General features: G+C 37.9%; 1 protein-coding gene across 1 annotated transcript in view; it reads right to left on the bottom strand.

Annotated features, from left to right (window-relative positions):
* The window catches only part of LOC140240686 (complement C3-like), an 81,732-nt gene that overhangs the window by 18,436 nt on the left and 46,046 nt on the right, over positions 1–17,250 (bottom strand). Inside the window, exons 6-19 of the mRNA XM_072320441.1 lie at positions 17,123–17,165; positions 13,383–13,503; positions 10,997–11,087; positions 10,081–10,329; positions 8,853–9,050; positions 7,632–7,766; positions 7,137–7,205; positions 6,628–6,819; positions 5,392–5,556; positions 4,333–4,407; positions 3,894–3,948; positions 2,401–2,475; positions 957–1,108; positions 431–585 (exon numbers count right to left, since the gene is read on the bottom strand). Coding sequence (XP_072176542.1) covers positions 431–585; positions 957–1,108; positions 2,401–2,475; positions 3,894–3,948; positions 4,333–4,407; positions 5,392–5,556; positions 6,628–6,819; positions 7,137–7,205; positions 7,632–7,766; positions 8,853–9,050; positions 10,081–10,329; positions 10,997–11,087; positions 13,383–13,503; positions 17,123–17,165 — 1,775 coding nt within the window. The remainder of the gene's footprint in view (positions 1–430; positions 586–956; positions 1,109–2,400; positions 2,476–3,893; positions 3,949–4,332; positions 4,408–5,391; positions 5,557–6,627; positions 6,820–7,136; positions 7,206–7,631; positions 7,767–8,852; positions 9,051–10,080; positions 10,330–10,996; positions 11,088–13,382; positions 13,504–17,122; positions 17,166–17,250) is intronic.

Raw genomic sequence — 17,250 nt, 5'->3', positions numbered from 1 at the left:
TCTATAAGAAGGATTCGGCCTCCATAAGCACTAGCCTAGAAGTAGAGCCAAGCTTTGAAAAGACCTGTCCATCTTTGTGGACACAAGGAAATATGAACCAGATTTCAGAGAAAACAGTTCTACACATGTTCTAGGCTCTAGTAGGACAAACCCAGTTTATAAAAGGTCTCGATATTGAAAAACTGCAAAGTGTGATACAGAAAACTTTCGTCAGTTCGGGAACCAAAAATCACAAGGCTTGGAAGAGTCCACAGTAGTGTAGAAAAGATAACCAGTCAATTAAAGAAGGTTGGTTTAAACTTTAATTTTCTATTTGTTGTGACTGAAAAATCTGTGAAGAAACTTGCTCTCCCTGAATAACAGAAGAGGTCCTTTTCGAGGGCAGCTAGTCTCCTCAATGGACAAAAGACAGCTAAGATATGGAGCTCACCCTACGTGGACCAGGTCAAAGAGCCAGGTCTCTCTGAAATCAGTCCTGACATCCATTGAGAAGACATCATCATCATCAGACGCACGTGGCAATGTTCGCATGTTTTCTTTGGGCATTGGCACGGCCTTCTTTTCATCACAGCACTCCCGGAAGAGCTGCAACCAGTTCAGAAACAAAATATGGAGATTGAACCAAGGATCGATTGATATAAGATTTGATTCATGAAGCAACATTCAACAAAGGTACAAAATTAAATCATGGAATCTGGAATTCAAAACAGTAAGTCAAGATGCCATGATTTAACTTTATTGAACCAAGTACTGTTCAATTAGGAAAATCTCACATCTATTGAGAAGAAAATGTTTCTTTATACACTGGTGGGACAATGATATCAACAGTGCCCTGAAAAGCACTCCACATTGATCTGTATACTTATATCTGAATTTTGAGAAAGAGTACAATGCAATGCTGGAGTCAAATGTCAGAGGAGGACAAAACTTTCAGGTGGAGAATATGCAATACCCACCAGCAGGTCAGCCTCAGATGCACTGGGGCAGAACGACCGCAGTTTGGAAGAAATCTTGGAGCAGTAGTTCCAGCGCTGTATCTTGTTTCCCATCTTGTTATCGGAGAGGTTGTCATCACACAGAGACTGCAGACGATTCAGGCAGCTTGCCACTGTGAATTAGGAGTGTAGTATGTGGTATTAAGGACAGGACATTTCTGGATGAGAGATTGGTTTCAAACCGGTGTAGCGTGGGGATTCATGTATGGCCCAATTCACTTGTCTGCCCAAAGATAGTGGTACATTCAATAACCATGAATAGCACCATCAACAAATGTGTACATCAAAGCGTTGGTTCATCGTCAACGATAAACTACAGTCGAGATTCTCCGGCTGTGTATGTACTTTACACAGAGATCAGTGATAAATCTGTACACAATTCATTGCGGGGATTCTCGAATATATCCAAGTCAAGCCAGCCTTCCTACTCCATGGTATCCCCACGCTGCCAGGTCTTTAAAATACAGTGGACTCCTGTTAAAACAAGGTCCTCGGGACCGGCAGTTTTCTTTCGTTTTGACCGGAATTTCGCTATAACCGTGTTCGTTATGATAACGGGAGTGCACTTTATAACCTACGTACAGTCATGATTGTCTTCATTGCTACAATACTGTAGTAGTTATCTGCAATGCTTTTATCATCACTTATGCCACCAGCTGCAAAGTAAACATCATTGGCACCACTGGAACAGTCTTCATCATAACCTTCATTATCATTGACATCGTCACCATCACAAGCACCAACCTAGAAGACATCACTTGTTTGCATCAAGGGATTCATCATTCTTGCAATGATGTCATCAACACTAGTGAGAGCATACTTATAAAAAAAAAACAAATTTGTATGCAATTTGTGTAACATGAAAACGGTGCAACTACTTCCCTTTTTACATCTGATACCCTTTTACATTTCTTATTCCACCAAGTTAAAAGCACATAAAGTTCATCTTACCCGACAGAACGCGAAAAATTATTGACATGAAATTTTCCACTGTTACAATAGATGCTGCCACTTCTGCCGACGTCACCACTGACATTCTATTCATCATCATACATCAGGACTTTCAAGCATTATGATTATCCTTATTGTCACAGCCACTGCCTGTTTCAAACTGGTCACCACTGACACAATTATCATCATGAATAAGATCATCAGCTTCATCATCATCATCTCAATCACCATCATCATCATCATCACCATCATCGTCATCATCATCATCATCGTCATCATCAACATCCTCATCATCGTCATCATCATCATCCTCATCCTCATCATCACCACCACCACTACTACCATCACAATAATCGTCATCATCATCCTCATCATCACCACCACCACCACTACCATCATCATCATCGTCGTCCTCATCATCATCATCATCATACACTGGTGAACCAACACTTACATTTATCCTGAAGAGACACCTCTCCATCTATGGCATTCCTTCTCCTCCTTGTGGAAGGTTGTGTGCAAGAAAGTGCTGCAAAAGAGACAACAGACATCACAGCTTAAAGGTAGGGAATACCTTTTACAGACCTCCCAAAATGTAGCAAAACATTAAATATGAACCTCAGGGGACTTGTTTGGGCCACTGCTGAGAAATTTGGAAGTCAACAGTTATCTTCAATTTGAATAATGCACAAAACTCAACTACTCAGTAGTTCTGTGTGTCAGCCACACTTAAGCCATTTTGTTGCATTCTTCTGTATTTGTGATCTATAAACACAAATCTAAAAGTATAAGAGCTGAAGTAATAACATATAGAGTGTGTGGCAAGAATGTATATAGAAATGTTTGTAAGTTTTGATGAACTTTCTTCACAAAATATACATGATGGACACACATGCAGTGCATGGGTCTGCAAAGGTAGCCTAGTAATGTACTGGAATTTATGGCGAGCCCCGAAAAAAATTCAATTCAAAATCTAACGGTCAATAAAAATGTACTAAATGTTACCTTCCACTTTCAATACTTTATGGGATTTTCTAAAATGATACTCTCTTCAACATACCACTGTATTTATACAACTCTTCATTTGAGGCATGCAAATGGGATTCCCTACCTTTAAGAGCAATGAAGGAATCTTATCATTTAAAAGATAATTCCTCCCCTCCCTCATTCTGTCTATGTTTTTCTGTCCATTTCCAGCTATATCTATCCTTTAATCTACTGTGTATGCCAAACATTTTGCAAAAATTTTTATTTTTCGCAAGTTGAGTGCCATTTGCAAAATTAAAAACACACGAAAATATAAACTCTCACCCTGATGTGAATGTGACGTGCACGCATACATTTCTCCATTCAGTACTGTACTCCACAATTGCAAATTTAACCACTCGCAAAATTGTAGGAAGTCCCGATTCATGAAAAATTAGACTCGCTAAATATATGTTGTATACAGTAAACGCTTATCAATCCATCTACTGTATACGCTGAATATTTTGCGAGGTTTTTATTTTTGCGAATTTCGCGAGTCGGGTGCTATTCGCGAAATTAAAGACACGCGAAAATATTGACTCTAATCCCGATGTTATATGTGACGTACGCGTGTACACTGCTCCGTTCAGTACAGGACTCCAGCGATTGTGAATTTTAACCACTCGTGAAATCTTTGGGAATTCCCGATTCACAGAAATTTAGACTCGCGAAATATATGGCGTATACAGTATATATTACACTCCACGTGTCTATCTGTTCACTTTTCATGTTGTGCTGTCACTGTAAAATACACACAAAAAGAAAATTGCTCCACTTTTTGTTTCCTACCACAAATCCTCCTCCACGCACAAAGGCCACACACATGATAAAAGACCATATATAAAAATGAAGAAGAAAGGTAAGTAGATGCTTAAATAATGTTTTCCTAATGACTTTAAAATTCTCCTTTGCTCCCAGTACCTTCACGTGCTGGAACAGCTAACTGGGCATTGGTCAGTACGGCCAACCCTGCATCCTGTGTGAAAAGAGGATAATATTCAAAGTGAAGATTAAGATATGGAACCAATGTATAAATAAACACGCTCTATTCTTTTTGTTATCATTATGATAAATCCAAAATTAGATTACATCAAAATGCTTGCTTTAAACATCGAAAACTTTATTGTGATGAGGAAATTACGATAAAAAATGATGTTGCTATGATTACACCTGATTTACATCATATTACTAATTTTTACCATCACTTTTCTTACTTCATCGAGGATGTCTCTATCTAATGTATAATTTGTCACATATCACATACAGGCACACTGAATACCACTGTTTATGAAGAACTTCAGCTATTTATCTGAATAAGAGTTACTGCCTTCAGTGACAGTTAAAGGTCATATCTTCTTACCTTGAAGACCATGGCAGTTGTCAGTCCACTTCCCGGTCCACAGCCCAAGTCATAGGACTGCATCATGTCAAACATCTATGAAAATCAAATACAGATTTACATAAGATGACTGTGCACTTTTAATACGGGACAATACACACTAACTACATTCAAACAAATATAGCTATGATTACCACCCTGATTGTGGCAAATTTCTACATACTTTCAAACAATTAGCAATATCACAGTGGGTCTCTTGATATTGATGTCTTTTAGTCAAATAAAGGCACCTGCTTGCTGCATTCAAATGTGAAAGGAAGAAATAAACACACTCCTCACTTCCCCTACCAGCCTCACCAGTGAGTGAGTTCCATCAAAAAGATTTGTTTAGTTTAAAAATTGTCAGCAAGTCTAGCTGTTTATCATCAAATCTTTCCAATATATTTCCATGGTAGCTGTGGCATATGTTGTCTTTCGAATTTTTTTCTCTCTTTCGCAGCTTTCTTTAGTTGTGTCACTCCACTAAAACAAGCAAGCTATTTCCAGACATCCAAGGATTTCTGAAGTCTCAAATTGCTCAAATGATCAACAACAACAAATGTTAGAGAGGTTCCCACATCAAATGGTCTACATAAATATTGGTAGATGATTGGTCATAATGCAATCTTATAAATAATGTGATCAGGATCAAAATTGTAATATTGCATGGAGTGATATCACATCAGGTCATACAATTAAAGAATTTGATTGGCTGTAGACTGGGCTAGAATGAAATTGTATGAATTTATGTTGACTATATTGTATCATGCATATATTGTCTTGTCTATCATTGTAATATAGCGCTTGTCAGTCCATTGGGAGTCATATTTCCCCTCAAGACAGTATTTTCCCTCAACACTCCTTGCTATAGGAAAATATAATCTTTGGGATAATAAAATCTCTCTTCATCTGGGGAAAATATAACTTCTGCGGGGATGTGAAGTGTTAATATCGCACCTCTAAAAAGGCAGTATCTGTGACAGACTACTTCCGCACCAAAACTCACTTGAGTTTTACGTGTGCATCTGTGGCAAAACCCACCTTCTTTCTCGTAATCCTGTGACCATCGTTGAGTGCATACACTGCCTTATCCACGCCCAAGATGCCTACGTAGGATGAGGGCAAGGCGTCCACCAGCAGAGTGACCGGATTCTCTGGGAGGTAGGACCCATCCTCGTCAGCACTTCCCCTGACATTTAGGCCAACCTGGAGGAGGAGAGGCAAATCATATTACAGGCGACTCCCATCACTGTCTACGGCATATGTTTATCGAGTCTAAATTTTCGCAAATGGGACTTCTCGTCAATCTGGCCAGTGGTTAATTTTGCGATTGAGGAGTACAGTACTGACCACAGAAAGGCATGCGTGCACATTAAGTTCATGTTAGGATCAGAGTTTATATTTTTGCATGTTCTTAAATTCGCGAATAGAAATCAACTCGCAAAATTCACGAAAATAAAAACACTGTGAAATACTTGTCGTACAATGAAGTCCTTGGGACCAGCAGTTTTCTCTCACTATATTGAGATCGTGTTATAGCTGAACAAATAAAGTGTACAGAGATATAAAGATAATTTTGAGATTGGAATTTCACTTCATTGTATCCAAGATTTTGTTATAACCATGTACGTTGTAATGGGAGTGCACAATATTTTTAATCAGGCCAAAACCACTCACTGCTTCGTTTGTTTCTTGACATCTTCTTGAAGTCCAAGTGATTAGTGGTAACATAGAATAAGGGATTAGAAAATATTCACTATATATCCATTAAATTCAGTGCAATCAAAAACAACAAATTGAATCCTTTGACTCAAGATTATATTTCCTTTTTCTCTAGAAAATCATAAAGAAAATATTCTGCTACTGCTAAATTTGTGTACCCAGCGTCTAATCATTCAATGAAATGACTAAGATGAACTAGGGCAACAGTCACACTTGTCTCAAATCCTCCTGATATCCAAGTTTTTCAAAGAGAAAAAACTCATTGAAAATGGAAATTTGATAACAAAATTCATAGCATCACTTCCACATCCTTCCAGCTTGTTCATTCTGAACTCACAAGAAAATTTGTCTTTCCTGCATAATTGTCATACATTGTATAATGAGCACAAAGGTTGATTTGTAAGAGATATATCTGACAACACAACATTGCACCATGCCATAACCAATAGTTGCTTCAGGTCAACATTCATCACAGAGTGCTATCAATTTTCAGATGGGTGGAAATAACCTTTGAACCTTTACGGAGAATGTACACCAATATAACAATGAACTTACATGATGTCTGCATGTCTTCTCAACCTTGAGCCATACTGAGTCTGCCACAATGTGACCCATCTGGTGGATGTAGTAAGCCACTACTCGCACAGTTGGTATCATGTCAGGAGTGATGCGGAAGAACACCTCTTGGCGCTCTCCACCCCCATGAAGAACGGTTTCTGCACTGAGTATTTTACCCTGTGCTATGAACTTTGGGGGTGGGGGTGGGGGGTTGAGACATAAGAAGAGTGGGAGTATGTCGGAAAACATATACAGTGTATGAGAATGTTTGAGAATTGTGCTACATGGAATTATGATCATTTAGGAATCAAATTTTACTTACGATCATAGTTGCTTCACTTGTAAGAAATTGTCTTAAGACCATGACATGAGGTACAAAGGAGATGGGCTACATTAACTTAAAGTTGTAATGGATTTTTAAAATTTCCTCATATGACATCACACTATACACTACCTGAATGAGAATACTGCTTACTGTAAGTTGATTCAGTAATACAAATACTTACCATAAGACTGACATAATCGATGACGCTACGTCCCAAGCTTTGAATTGTTGCGTATACACCGTCTCCAACCTGTTGGCAAAACAATAATGGTTGACTCTTCAGTTTCCAAAGTGGGAAAATGTATCTATCCATCCATCAATCCACCTATCTCTTTCTCTCTGTCTAGCAACCTAACAATCTACACATATCTTCCTATCTATCTATCTGTCTATCTATCTAAACATATCCATCTGTTTTTCTACCTATCTATCTGTATGTATACATATCTTATATTCATCTATCAATGTATATATGCTGGGGTGCATGACACACCATGACAGCTTCTGACAATGTAAATTGGGATTGATACAATTCCAGAAGCAAAAGTATGTCACTTGTCACAACATGACATATTGAGCAATAAATATTGGTGTCATCCAGAAAGCAAAATATACAAGAACATTTTTATCCCAACAGGATAGAGGGAATGATCTCATCTTTTATCATCTCACTTACCCTAAGCTCTTCTTGATCAACACGCAAGACCAGATAGTCTTCTGTCTCGGAGTCATATGGCGTGGCATCAAAATCAAAAACAGTGTCCTCGTACTCCACATTCTGGTCCTGATTATCTGGTTTCCTCGCTGATACCTAACAAGGGAGGCAGGAGAGAGTTATGTGTCATGAGAACCTCACAGTGTCATCACCCCAGTTGACTAGCAATAGTCAGCAAACAGTATCAACCAGCTAAACTGTGCCATATGCTTGAATGAATGAATCACGAAGGAATTTTGAATGTTATCACTAGGGCACCTTGCAGTGACATTAAGAACGAGCCTTGAATATTATCACAAGGGAACCTCAAAGTGACATCTAGATGAAATCTTTAATGTGATCTCTAGTGAACCTCACTGATATTAAGAAAGAATCTTGAATGTTATCATGAGGGAAACTCACAGTGACTTCTAGAAGAATATTGGATGTGATCAAAAGGGAACCTCAAAGACATCATGAAGGAATTCTGAATGTTATCACTAGTGAACCTGACAGTGAAATCAAGATGAATCTTGAATGTCATCACTACTAAACCTCAGTAATGTCAAGAGGGAATCATGAATGTGATCACAAGGGAACCTCACAGGGACATCATGAAGGAATCTTGAATGTCATCACTACTAAACCTCAGTGATGTCAAGAAGGAATCATGAATGTGATCACAAGGGAACCTCACAGCAACATTAAAAAGAAATCTTAAATGTTCTCACTAGTGAACATCAGTGACACTAAGAAAGATCCTTGCATGTTATCACGAGTGAACTTTACTAGTGACATCAAGAAGAAATTTTGAATGCTAATCACTAGAGAACCTTACAATAACATCACAAAGAAATTTGGAATGTTATCACTCGCGAACCTCACAGTGACATCATGAAAGAATCTTGGATGCTATCACAGTGAACCTCAGAGTGACATCACAAAGGAATCTTGAATGTGATCACTAGAGAACCTCAGTGACATCAAAAAGATCCTTTAATGTTATCACGAGAGAACCTCACAGTGACATCACAAGGACACCTTGAATGTGATCACCAGGGAACCTCAAGCACTTGCGCTACATCTGTGCCAATACTGTGTGAAAACATTGCAATTTTTCATGGTGCATGATACCCAGTATGCAAACTAAATTCACAACCGGATTCATTTGAACTGTTTATTCCTTTTGAGTATCACCCTTACCCTGACTGAGATCATTTGAGAATCCAGCGTCGTATCAACCACAACTCTGACTCTACCATTGAAGTCTGTTTGCAGCTGCTGATTATTGCTGTCCATGGAGTTGTAGAGAGTCAGATAGGCTGACCTGGTCTGGGCAAAAGCCTCAAAGCTGATTGGTACATTTTGTGCAGGGTTCCCCGTAACTGTCTCCAACTCAAACTGCAAAGAAGGAAAAACCAGAGGATATCTGCTTGGTATGGTAATGAACCAGTAAACAGCACACTCAGGTAATATCAACTTTTTCTAGGGAAACATGATTACAAATGTTATTCTTATATGCAACGTTGAAGATTTAGCATGAGGTCTGTGAATGATAATTTCACTGCTCAGAAATGATAAAATGTCATAATGGCATACACTTGAAAATTTTTGAACACCCCAAGCTGAGTCATATGTGTATGTTATGAGCTATCAAAGAAAAGTGTAGAGTTCCTTGTTACATATGTCTGAAAGCAATTTAAAGAAAGTATGTACAATATTTCAACCAGTCAAACATGAGATTCAAACATGTTTTTAGAGGGGGAAAAAATCAGACAATTCCGACTTACTCATCCAGGGTGCGCCACAAAAATGTCTAAAAGTAAAGGCCAGGGATTGTGTACAGAAGGTACCCTATTTCTTGCTCAACTACCACAGTCTTGAACATCTGGGCACCATTTCATGAAAGTTGTCAGCCCAGACAAGTTGTCAGTCTCTGACAGTTACCATAGTAACAGTCAGTGACCAGAGCTTCTCAACCAATGAAAATCAAGGATTTTACTGAACTTGTCAGGACCAGATGACTTGTCAAGGCTGACAACTTTAATGAAACGGTGCCCAGGTTTGTTGCAAAGAAATGGTTTGGGCAATCACCCTCACAATGATGTTCTGAAAGCATTATACAGAAGGTATTTTGCACTATATAAATAAGAACGGTAACAATAATAGTAATAGTAGTAGTAGTAGTAGTAGTAGTAATGATGATAATATTAATAATGATAATAGTTACAATAACAATAACGATAATTAATAATAATAATAATAATAATAATAATAATAATAATAATAATAATAATAATAATAATAATAATAATAATAATAATAATAATAATAATAATAATAATAATAATAATAATAATAATAATAATAATAATAATAATAATAATAATACATATTACATATTACATAATTAACAATAAGGGAGGCATACCTGAAGAACATAGGGCAGACCTGGTTTGTAGTACATCACAGTTTCCTCCCTTTTAAAGCGGTATGGAGTGCTGACAATGGGAGTCGTCGCATCTACAGCTTTCTCCGTCACTCCAGTCGTCTGCTCCGTAACTTTGACCTCCACAATCAGCTTGCAGCCTTTGTACATCTCAAACCAGTTTGGTCCAAACTCAAAGGAGGGGACCAGGACGTAAGTACCCACCCCATTGATGAGTTCTCCCGATGCAGCCTGTTGAGGAAGGTGCAGTACAGTCAAGGTTTGGAAATAAGTGACTTTATACAAATGGTAAGGGAAAAAAAAAAAAAAATTCTTGTGAGACAGCTTGGCAGCAGCATCAGGCCTATTTAGTGCATTGTATGGTCGATGGTTTGACTGAGTTTTGTTTCAAATAAACACTGCTCTTGAGATATTGAATGCACGGGTGAGGCATTGAATGTCGAAGGGTGAGCGTCCATGTTCCATTCAAGCAGTGAGTCACTTCTGATACACTATCAAATGCGCTGCTTCACAAATATTTCAAAATGACCCCAAAATGAAAGCTGGTAGACGATAAATGAATTCATCCGAATGTCGTACTGTATAAGCTGTTATTTTCGCGTACAGATATTTTCGCGAATGAGGAGGTCATGGACATTTTTGCAAGATGTTGTTTTTGCGATGTGACACCGAGGCTATCGTAATTGCACTATTAGCCTACGTATGTAATGGACGGCGACATTTTCGCGTGTTCTTAAATCCGAGTCCAGCCGTGATTCGCGAAATTTGCAAAAATTAAACCCTCGCAAAAATAACAGTGTATACAGTTATTTTGTGTGTTTGAATGTCTTCAGTGCCAGATGTCTGTTATTTCCCCAATCACCTTACCCATGCCCTTTAAGGAAGCCAAAGCACTTACTACCTCTCTCACGTGCACTACATCCCCAGTGCTTTGCAGAATGCCGATGGTCATGTGAAACGTTCCCTCCACTGGCTTCTTGTACACGTATCTGTAAAAGGGATGGGAGTAAGAGACCATGACAGTGATTCAACTTTCACAGTTTGGAGCCCTCTACATGAAAAACCACACATCTAGTTGAGGTGCATAACTTAAAAAATCTTTTCCCGTACTGTTGGGTGTCCATGGTGTCCATTTGCATTAATACAATATACTACATTGTAAACCTAGTGATAATGCTTTCGTACTAAGTTTGGTAACAAATTTGGCCATGTGTTTCAAAGAAGAAGGTGAAATCAGTCATGGGGTTTTCAAGAAGAAGATGAAAATCTAAGCATGATGGATAACAATCAGTGGACAATGATCAACGGATGGATGACGGACCCCTGACAATGAATGATCACTAAAGCGCACTTGAGCCTTTGGCTCAGGTGAGCTAAAAACAAGGAGAACTGAAATGGGGGGCTAAAAACAAGGAGAACCGAAATGGGGGGGGGGGGGAAGAAAGGAGATACTTTTGATAGATATCTGTACAAACAACTGATATAAAAGCATGGAGTAAATGAGAAAGAAGCATACACTGTACATAGTTCACACCAAGAATCGTGGAGCACCATAATGACATGACTATTAATATTGCAAAATGAACATTGTCATGCCCTCCAATATATAGATTCTTTGTAATTGTCACCTAATGTGAAAGAAGTTTGTGAGTATGTATCAAACATCAATTTCATGGGTATGGACTCATTTTCCAACAGCAACTATGAAGAGATAGTCTGCAGTATTTCAATAGTAAACAGCATCTACATGTTACTAAACTTGGCTAAGTTTGCACGGAAATAGTTTCTTTTCTCATAATTTTGGCTAGTAACATTATAGAATAAGAACAGGTCCAGTGGAACTAGTTTGTAACTCAAATATGTTATCAGTCTAATGTCACTAGCTCTAACTCAAGTATTCTATCAAAAAAGGTGATGGATCAATATGAAATTCATGAAAATCTATTCATACATCCTCCTCCATTCAATCTAAATGGAGCACTGAGAATTGACTAACAAGAAAAGAGTAGATACAGCCATATTTGGCACATATTTGCTCTTATTTTCTTTACATGAGGAAGTCTTTTTTTGCTTTAGACAGAGGTAAGTACTATATTACTTCTCATATCCTTCTCTCATATTTTTCTTTTTCCTTTCAAAGTGTGTTTGTTTCACTTCGGTATTTGTAGAGTCTCCTAGACATACTAACAATAGCAAATATTCCACCCACCTACATTGGCCCTGACCTTAAGAAATCGTGGGTTAGTCTAAACATGGCTGAGGTGGCATGCACATAGCAGTGTTCGTGGAACGTGTCAAATCTTACATGCAGCTTTATGCTGACAGTATAATACAGACTGTACCTACACTTCCTCCATGCATCTTCAACTTCTCCTGTTTTTGTTTTTTTACACTTTGTCTGTCATTTGGAATATTTTCAGTACACCTTCAAACCAAAGGGAACTACACAGTGGCATCCTCTCCAATCCAGTGTCCCTGCAGATCCTCAAAAGGTCTATCGACAACATCTCAAAAATGGTGCAAATTGAAGATTAACAGCACTTATTGCATAATTGCAAAGACATCATACATGTGGAACTTATCCTCAATCTTCATTTTCATGCTATGATAAAATATTATATATCAAAATGATCTTGCCTCTGTACTGTTTTCTACCATGTCTCACAAACTCTTGCTCACACCTGCACAATCAAACGTCTACCGGTAGAGTCTTCGATACAAGGATCAATGTGACTGTCAAGACATATCTGTGATTCTTACACCAGATAAAAAACTTGAAGACACCTCAAGGAAATGATCTGGCAGCATGTGGATTCTTTGCATTGGTCTATCTCTAGATGCCAAGAACAGAACATGGCATTCCCACATTGGCCTGACATCTCGAGTCAACTGAAGTTGCATCAAACATATTTCACATCATTGGGACTGAAAAAAATTATCAAATATAAATGAAGGGGTCGGTGCAATATAGCGCTAACCCACACAATAGTCATTTTGAGATAATCGCTGTTGAATGTTTGGAAAATCCATACATTTTACATTAATAAAACATGAATGCATGCATTTTTTACCATCTTATTGGTTGAATTCAAATATGATATTTTCACGGAGGTTAGGGTGAAGGATAAGGATTATGAAAATGCATGTAACTCATTTTTTACAGAAGTGTGGGTTAGCACTATATTGCACCGACCCCTCCAAATAGTAAAATACACAGAAAATGTACTAATGATTTGAATCAACAGTGAATGGATTAAAGGAAGAAATTACAAATTGAAACTCACCTAGCCTCAAAGGTGATGTCTATTTCTTGCATATCTTGGGCTATGGTTCCGCTTACTGTCTGTCGCGTACCTCGTACAATGAAGTCTGGCGTGTTGATTGTGATTGTGAATCTAGGTAGAACTGTTGGGAAATAACAGGCAAGGTGCAAATAGAAATGAACAGTTTCTCTCTGTATTGACATCACTTGAGAATTACTGCCAGAATAACATATTCATAAACCGATGGGGGCTTTATACTTCAATATGAGCACGGATGAAGACTTAAAAGTCTTGTCAGATAATGATTTACGAACTTGTCTGGTCAGAAGCAAAGAGGTAAAACAAAGGCAAAATATACTGAGATGAACTGATTGGTAGGGATAGAATGTTTGAATGTGATTTAAGCTGGAATGACTACAACTTTCGCATGTCAGTCTGACCATGTTACATATTTTTTCCTCTAGGTTTAGAAATTGTATGAAACACAGTATTCAACATAATTTTAGGGCTGTTCTTATCATTTCTAATCACTATCAGGTCATTCACTTGAAAAACAACAAATTTTCAGTGAACATCTATTATTTGACCTCCATTTGTATGTTAGTACAGAGGGCCTATATGTAGATTTCTGTCCAGCATTACATAGATGCACTCATGCTCCCCCCCCCCCCCATTTCCATTTTGGCAAAAATTCTGATATTTTGCTTGTATTACGCAATTTTAGGGCGAAGTTATCTCTCATTAAAGTGTTCTAAATCGTATTGTATAGGGGGTACAATGTACATTAGAAACACAAAATTACATGACATCCCTCAAAAATACCCTTTTACTGTGGAAATACCCACACAGATGATGACATGGCAGCTTCACATATTAATGCATGATTGGGTGCTCAAGGAAGCAGAAAAAAAGAAGAAAGCATGCATACATCTACACAGGTGATTAAACATGTTGTACTGTAATGGAATTACATTGCTACATTCAAGGTGCTGGGATATGTAAGCCTCCAATGTCAACATCCTTGCTCAGCGAAGGACGTGTATGCATTGTTTTTGTTTTGTTTTGTTTTGTTTTTGTTTTTTACAGTATTGGCTTATCTGCTCAAGGACCACAAAAAATTCCACAAATCTACATACATGTATAAATGCCACTAACTCTATGTACTACTATGTACTACAGTACATGATGTGAAATTATATATTTGTTTAACTTGTCCGGAATGCCCCTTTAAATTTTCATGTGTTTATGAGAATTATAAATCGTTATATTATTTATAAATTTTATATTAATATATTAGGAGCACTTGCAAACAAATGGAAGAGTTGAATGCCATCACCTCGTAAGTCCTTGTTAAACTGTTACATAAATCTTTACTATATCACTTTTTTTGCCATGAATTCAACAAGAGTGAGTTGCATCTTTCACATCAAATTATTGCTCTACATGTACAATCACACACACACACACACACACACAAAAATAATAACCACCCAACACTATGATTTCTTTGGTGGAGGCAGTTGAAATTGCTACAGTTTTGTAACAAACACATCATTTCTATACAGTATGTTGTGAGGTCATGAGTAATGCTTTCAGAGAAGACATGTGAAACATCAAACTTCCATAATCTCTCATTTGTATCTGGTTCTAATGCAATTTTTACCACACAAGTTGTGCAATCTGGCTCTATTTTTTTTCTTAGAACTAACTTTAGCATGGTGGTGAATGGCACAATACAAGTACGTCTGCCTGTAATCCTCATCATCATAACCATATTAACCATTATGCAGTGGTCATGCAACTGAGTATGGAAAGAACCACTCCAAGACCTTTCTGGAAATGTGAAGATTCCCAAGTACCACAGTTCATGGAATGGGGGTGTGGACAAGTTTGCCACGAATTTCAGAAACTCAGTGAGAGTCATTTAGATGATGGAAGAATGTTACAAAAATCAGATCAGCTTGCATAAATGCATTTGGTCTTCATGTTCAAGTCCTCAATGCAAACCATACCAATCTTATGAAAAAAAAAAAAAAAAATATATATATATATATATATATATATAATATATATCACATTTCACAACTGACTGATAGATGCAGTGTGACAAATATCGGAAGTTGATATGTGGTCACATAAAATGCCATTTTTGTATACTCAATTCACAGCAAAAGTACCAGGTATGTGTAATCTTCTCCTTACAGGTGTGGTTTTATGGTCGGGAAATGACATTCATCTTTGTGCAATGCATGCCACAAATACTGTGAAAGCATTTTATAAATAAAACAGTAGGTTACTTGTGCCTGATATGTGTCACAAAAGAAAAAAAGAAAGAGAAAGCTATGAAAGAGAATTATGTTGTCTATTTTGTAGAATATACTTGAGACATGCTCTGTGCAAAATATTGGAATTTTTTGTCTCTCCAATTTTTGTTCATTGGTGTTTAACTGTGAATTTTAAAGAGTGTATAAAAACACGCGGGGCACAAGTGCCAAATTGTTATGGAGATTCATTTGTATGATCTATTGAAATGTGTATACTTTCATAACAGGGGCTGTATCACAGGTGAATTATGGTTGTTTTTGTGTTTTCTACAGATAGCTGTACACAGATCTGATTTCCAGGGTATTGGTACAATTTAACCTTCAACATGCAACATTCACATGAATACGCATGAACTTGCACAAGTTGATAGATACAATCCTACAGTAGCATGTCTACCTTCATGGTTCATGAATATTTCAATCGAAACAGAATTACTTCCATTCCCACAGCAATTTGCAAAATTCACTGCATGCGGCTACATGAACAGAGAATCAATGTCAATAATATAAACCTGTGTTTCTTTGTGGCACTTTGTTGTTCTGTATAATTCAGCATTACATACAGTACACCTTGAAAGTTTGATAAACGGGAGCTGAAGTTTCTTGAAAATGTCTCAGTATCATGGCGTGCGGCTGAAAAATAGTGTGCACACATGTTGAAGTAATTTGAAATGACAAATACCAAGCTCACGCACCAAGAATTAGCATTACATCATGCGTGGGCTTGGGGTATATTATATATGGGGGTAGGGGAGGGAGCGGGGGAAGTGGGGGGGGGGGGGGGGGGGGTAGTATTTCCCTGCCAGCCCAGAATGACTGCAAGCACCAAAACAGCATTGTGTATGACATCACAGCCACAGACTGGAGCCGGATCCGCGAGGGCCCCCAAAATCTACCACCTGTCAGAGGTCAAGCCACTGTGCTGTCAAGTCCCTCCATAATTCCTCCCCCCCCCCCCCCCCCCCTCTCATAGCTGCTTCCAGGATCATGGGCTGTCACATCCTACCACTAAATGTTTTTCCTGTCTCTCACCTGTTATGATCTCAGTGGATGCAGCAAACATTTGCAGTGATGCAATTTCTATTTCCTCATGTATGTGATGACTTGTTAGGAAATGATGAAACATCTGCCCACTTTAAAAACCGCATACGGTCATAGATTTCGAAATCTTTCCCCCTGATATTCTTTGCCATTACACTAATTACAGCAAGTTGAATTTTCAAATTGCCAATTTTGGTAGCTCAGAGTTAGGGCATAATGATACCACTTGATCTTATCTGTGCTTTGATTTTTGTTACTGTTGTTTGAATGTGACGTTCATCAACAAATAAATTGGTTCGCACAATATTGTTGGTAGACAGTGGTCTGTAAGCACTGGACAGTGATATTTCCTCAGATTACTATCATGCTTATTACATCAAGTCTTGATACACTTACCATATTCCTTGACTTCGAAGAGTATTGTCCTATTCTTCTGAAACTGCAAAGAAATAAAACAAATATGGACATGGTTACAGTTAGATTACCTCCAGTATTTTCACCATACAGAACTGACATAATTGCAC

Source organism: Diadema setosum, chromosome 17, assembly GCF_964275005.1.
Source record: "Diadema setosum chromosome 17, eeDiaSeto1, whole genome shotgun sequence".
Lineage (NCBI taxonomy): Eukaryota > Metazoa > Echinodermata > Echinoidea > Diadematoida > Diadematidae > Diadema > Diadema setosum.
The sequence above is the reverse complement of the archived record's forward strand: the minus strand, read 5'-3'. Positions and strand labels throughout refer to the sequence as shown.